Source organism: Tachysurus fulvidraco, chromosome 15, assembly GCF_022655615.1.
Source record: "Tachysurus fulvidraco isolate hzauxx_2018 chromosome 15, HZAU_PFXX_2.0, whole genome shotgun sequence".
NCBI lineage: Eukaryota > Metazoa > Chordata > Actinopteri > Siluriformes > Bagridae > Tachysurus > Tachysurus fulvidraco.
Window position 1 is genome coordinate 21,449,176 of NC_062532.1, and position 6,000 is coordinate 21,455,175.

At 41.8% G+C, this 6,000-nt stretch overlaps 1 protein-coding gene across 1 annotated transcript in view; it reads right to left on the bottom strand.

The window, feature by feature from the left end:
• LOC113636068 (voltage-dependent calcium channel gamma-2 subunit-like) overlaps positions 1-5,246 on the bottom strand; it is a 72,314-nt gene extending 67,068 nt beyond the window's left edge. Inside the window, exon 1 of the mRNA XM_027135961.2 lies at positions 3,499-5,246. Within this exon, the coding sequence (XP_026991762.1) occupies positions 3,499-3,709 (211 nt within the window). The 5' untranslated portion in view covers positions 3,710-5,246. The remainder of the gene's footprint in view (positions 1-3,498) is intronic.
• Between the last annotated feature and the right edge of the window lie 754 nt (positions 5,247-6,000).

The following is a 6,000-nucleotide window of genomic DNA, read 5'->3' on the forward strand; positions in this document are numbered from 1 at the left end:
ACATATTTACAGCGGGTCTATTCGGACGGGATCAGTATTACCTGAGGTAATTTTTCCGGACCTTTTTATTACAGAAGGTAAAAGTCGCCGTAATCTTTACTGACATTGTCCGTAACGACTACCGAGATGGCGCATTCGGACGTGACTAAAATCACAGAGAAGCTCTGGTAATAATACTTTACCCCCCACGTCCCCACGTTAAACTAATCCCGTCCGATTAGTGCTTTACACACTGAACACTCTCTCCGCCGCATCCCTTTCTGCTCATCGGCTACACGTTTGTTTTGTCAGTCGGCCCGACTCGATTTTCTGAAGCATTTTTGAAACATCGTGCACCGCACCTTTAAACTCCTTCCGTCTGTGTGTACCGAACTTATATGATACACGAGTTTCACTATTTGAGTTAAATTACAGAAATAAAGGAAATTTTCCACAACATTCTAATTGATTAAGATGCACCTGTATTAGTAAAAGATGACAACAAACCAAATGTAAAATTATTAAACACATTTCTAGAAAGCTTGAAACGGTCTGTTTTACCGGCATCATAATCAAGTGTGAAACGAGTCAAAAATGACTAGAATGATCTTTATTACAGGAAATATTACATCAGTCGAATTAGATTGAACAATTTAAGCCAGTTCCTGAAAGTAAACTCGAAAGGTTTCCTTTTAAACTGGCTAATAAGCGTAAAAATATAATTAACACCGGTTCCTTTCAACCACAAGTCCACTTCGAGAACCATGGCTTTAGAGCAAGTTCACAGATTTTCCCCATTTAATACTAACATATGCCTCTTTTCCACCGGAAAGACCCGGGTGCTGGTTCAGAGCTAGCGCTGGTGCTGGTTCAAAGTTGGTTCCACTGGCGAACCTTCTAAGAACCGGTTTGCCTTTCCACCGGCTAGTGAGCCGTCACAGCGCCGAGTGTGACGTCACTGTATACGTGTCACGTGTCCCAGCGACGTTACATCGGCATCCAAACGCGGCGAATAAAACGTGTACGTGTGGCTCCGTGTAATCTGTATAAACGGAGGTTGTAATCGATAAAGTACATAACGTTATTTTATCATTAACACAGAAAAAAGTTAGCCTTAGCATGTAGCTACCTACTATCATGTGTGCTGATAATGTATCATATTACAGTAAAGTAAAAGTGTATTAAACATTAGTAAACTTAAGGTACATTATCAAATGCGCTAACAGTAGCCCCGCCCCCAGCTCCTGACGCAAGCGGTTCTTAAGTCTAGACCAGCAACGTTTTGGTGCTACTTAAGAACCACTTTTCCTGGTTCAGAGCCGGTGCTTTGGGTGTCAAAACAGAAAGAACTGGTTCTAAATTAGGCTCCGAACCTGCACTCGAACTGCCTCGGTGGAAAAGGGGCATAAGTCCCTCTTTTTGACCACAACATCCACAAAACAACCTCCATGATGTCCCAGAGGAACTAATACTTATCATCTATAAGCTCTATTAATATGAACATTCTGAAAGAACCATGGTTCTCACACCAGACTCGTCTATCCAGTGGGTTCCTGACTCACCGCCTGTCATGTGCTGTGGTGGAGTTGACCATTAACTGCTGTTTAATCAAATATAACTTCTTATATGTTATCAATCTAAAGCGTTTCCATCTGTAGGTTATACTGTATGATGCTGATCTCATGTCAGTCATTAGAGCAGATGAAATAAGAGTTTATTTAACGCTGTTGTCGTAAAATGTGATGTCATGATGATATCGTGTGCCATGATAGCTTGGGTTTGTCTGCGTGGTTGTTGGTCCCAGATATTCTGGTTCGAGTATTTCTTCTAAGAAAACTGATGATCTACTATTTTAACACACAAAAGTTTTGAGAGTTTGGTGCGGAAAACAAAAAAACTTTGAATAAAGCCATCCTTAAAAATATTCTTGTTTGCCGTAACCCGACCGACCCTGTCAATTTAACTATTTATTTATTTATTTATTTATTTATTGCTTTAAGTCCGACCGACTTGCCGGGTGTAAATTTGCGTTTTTTTTTAATCTTCAAACAACTAATACAAAAGCAATAAAATAATATTAACGGGTTCGGGTGCCATAATACATCAAAAAAATTCATTAAAACAGCTCGACGCCGCTTTAACTCGGCACGAAGTTCTGGAAAAAATGTCCAGCATCAAAATAAGGTTCGCGACGATGCACCCGAAGGCACGGGTTGAAGATCCAGTCAGTGACGTCACGATATGCTAATTTGTCATACCTAAGTCATCACCATCACCAAAATTGTACTTTTTTTTTACATTGAAACTTGAAAAAAAAAAAATAGACCCACCTACCGACCCTTTTTTTTTTTTTTTTTTACTGTTACTGCAAACCAAAATATTTTAAGGATGGCCTCAGCAACAATTCTGTAGGTGGGAATGAGTTGTGGACAAGAGAGATAAGAGGAAAATGTTCAGCTGGGTTTAAGGTGCCTGAAAGAATAAAGTAACTCACTGTTATAACCAATGGTGAGAAGAGAAGCACCTTAGCATGCACAACACATCAATCCTTGACGTGGATGAACTACAACAACAGAACACCACATCAGGTTCCTCTCCTTTCAGAGAAGATCAGGAATCTGAGGCACTCAATTTAGACTTCAGCTGTCCAGTTTGTGTGAGTCCGTGTCCATGAAAGCCTCAGATTCCTGTTCTTCTATGACAGGAGCTGAACCTGAAATGTTACCGACATTAACCGACATCCTTGGTCTGTATCCGCATGGTGTCGCTTCTGCCATCTGACTGGATAACCGCATAAACGAGCAAGCGCTCCTGTGTTCCTAATAAAGTGGACGACGGGGTATTTATACTGTGGACAGCGATGGCTCGTCTCTTTCATCGGCATTTGAGCGAGCAGGACCGATTCTGCTCGAACAGTTTAGAATCACCCAGGAACATATCAGAACTTTCCTTCTTTTTTTTTTTCGTAGTTTCTATACAGGAACCCGAGAAGGGATATAATAATAATAATTTGATTCATGGGTAAAATTAGCATGAGTATAAACTAAAGAATGGACTTCACAGAGAGAACATTAACGCTGCTTCATCACATCATCCCTTTGTTGATTACTTTCCTATCTCAGCACACATCCGAGCTGTTGTGGTGGTCTGTATTAATATTTGATGGAAGATGAGAAGAACGCTGAGAAGTTGAGATGGAGAATAGCTTCTGATGTGGTGTAGAAGGTCAGGAGGATTCGAATGATTTCTATCTCCGACTTTGGTGGACAAACGTGAAAGTTAAGAAGAAATGAAGATCGTTTGAACAATTATTTCAATTCCACACACTAATTCACAGCATACTGACCCAAAACTGAGATCTTTGATCTTTCTGAATTCATGAACATTGAGTCTGATGTTTTAGACTAGAAAAAGCTCTGCGATGTGCTGGAAAAATGATGGACAACGACGGACAATACAAACCCACCAGACATGAAAGAGACAAAAAACAAAAAAAAAAAGACGAGTCAAGCTTCTTACCCTCCAAGCAGCATGTCCTCCACAGGCCAGAGTGGGTCATGACCTCCTCGTTCTTCTTGCTGGTCTCGTTCTCGTTGGTCGTTTTGATCTTGCAGACGCCGCGTGAGTACAGCCAGTAGTCTGTGCCCACAGCGATGGTCATGAGGCTGAACGCAGCAAACGCGCCCACCGTGCTCAGCAGCATCTGCACGCCACGGTCAAACGTGCCCATGCTGCTGCATTGCACGACGGGGGGACCCCCTTTCCTCTTCACGTACAGGAAATAAATATTGGAGAACGGAGGGGAACGGACCGAATGGAAAAAACGGGACAGGTTGGAGCGGAAGGAGGGGGAAGAAGACGGACCCGCCGGGAACCTTATGGTTGCGTTTGTACGATTACTGATTAGGAAAGAAATTTGGAAAAGCCTTTTCGGCTGATGCTGTGCTTTTTTTTTTTTTTTTCCTCTGCTACTTTTACACAATAAACCAGGCTAAAGAAGCAGCGTAGTTACGTCCGGATCTTTAATTAAACACGATATACATGTACTAACCTATCATCAAAATTACTTAGAGGGACTTTAATGACATGATGAAGATCTGAGACCTGCATGTGACAAGCACAAGTGTGAGTTTAATCCTTTCGCAGGTTCTGAGCTTGTCTCGTTCTCTACGATGTGTTAAAGGTGTTAAATACAGCACTCCGGAGGAACGCAAAGATGAAATGTTGGCGTGAAATGGGGGTGGACGAGGAACAGAGAGACGCTTTGCCCTTCGTATTTTTTTTAAAAGATCTATATATGCAATGAATCACAACAAGTGTGGAGCTAAAGAGCAGCAAAATTTGCAAAAACACACGCATACATACACATACATATATATAGAGATATATAGCTATATATATATATGCACAGACATACACACCTTGCTCCTTCTGTAAGCTATAACTAAGCACCCTGTTTCAATAAGGAGGGAAAAAAAGAAGCATGAAGAAAGGCATGGCCGGATAAACTGGTGGATGATTTTAAGTGAAATCAGAAGAAGACTATAGGACGGTGGTGTGCAGATGTGCCGGTGACATCCCTGTCAAAATTAGAAAAAGGAAGCAAATGCACGAGGGAGAAAACCAACCAATCAGAATCGATCGATCGATCAATCAATCAATCAATCAACAGACAGATGAAAGGGGGAAATAAAATGAAATAAAATCAAAGGAAGACCCGGCTGATATCCTCTTTCTTTTCTTCCTAAAATTTTGGTCCCCAGTTTCCATAGGTGGCTCCTAGAGCTGCGAAAATGTCCTCCGAAAACGGGAACGGCATCCGCGTGCGGCATCGCGCGACATGGACGGAGAGAGAGAGAGAGAGAGAGAGAGAGAGAGAGAGAGAGAGAGATAAAGCGACGTAGGAGAGAGAGAGAGAGAGAGAGAGAGAGAGAGAGAGAGAGAGAGAGAGAGAGAGATGCACAGTGGGAGGACGTATGGATTGATGTAAGGATGTGAGGATAGATGGAGAGATGGAGGTTTGGTGGCGCGCTCCTGGCCGCCCGGTAAGCTACCGGTCTTACCGCCGATTTTTTCCCTCTCGCGCCGTTACATCCAAATCCGCGACGCCCGGTGATGGACGGATACGAGGCGACCGGCACGCGCGGCTCCTCAGCGCCATGTATCGAGAAAAAGAAAAGAAGGAGGAGGAAAGAGAAAGAGTGAAAAACAAAACGCGACGTGTTGCGGAAAGCAAGAAGAGGAACCGGAGCGCAGAGGAGGCGGGAGCACAAACCGGAGCGCAGAGGAGGCGGCCCTCCGTTCCCATTGGCGCGCGCCACTCCTGCATGCCATAGACTTACTGTAGTGCGTGCATTCGAGCAATCATCATTACCAGCTATATTATATTATATTATATTATATTATATTATATTATATTATATTATATTATATTATATTATATTATATTATATTTATTTATTTATTTAGGGATTATTCAGGGATGTTAATATTCCTCCAATAATGTAATATACATTTTACTTTGTATATAAGAACGTTTGGGTCATTAGGAGTGGAGCTAATCGTCCGATTGGTCTGATATTTGTGCTAATTTGTAAAATCCGACTGATGTTTGACTTGTGCTTGGACCCCTGCAGATCGCAGCTATATGACTGCAACCTTCCTGGTTACTGGTTAACTTATCTTAACTAGCTCATATAACCAACAACAATTAACAGCTACCTAACTGCTTGGTCTGCTAGTTACTGTATGATTTAATACTAGTATTTTAGCACTTTAACAGGGCTCTCAAGTTTTGAATTCAGGTGACATATTTTAAACATGTCTGTCTAACACCCCCCCCCCCCCCCGAAAATTTAGGACATAAAACATTCCAACTTAATTTTTGAATTAAGCAAAAAATATTAAATTATACAATGTAGTGCTGGTGGTTAGTAGCCTTATTTTTCTACGACTTAATTTATGATAAAGTCATTATTTTTAAAATGTCATAAAACCGGGGCCCCCTGGCACCATCTCAGG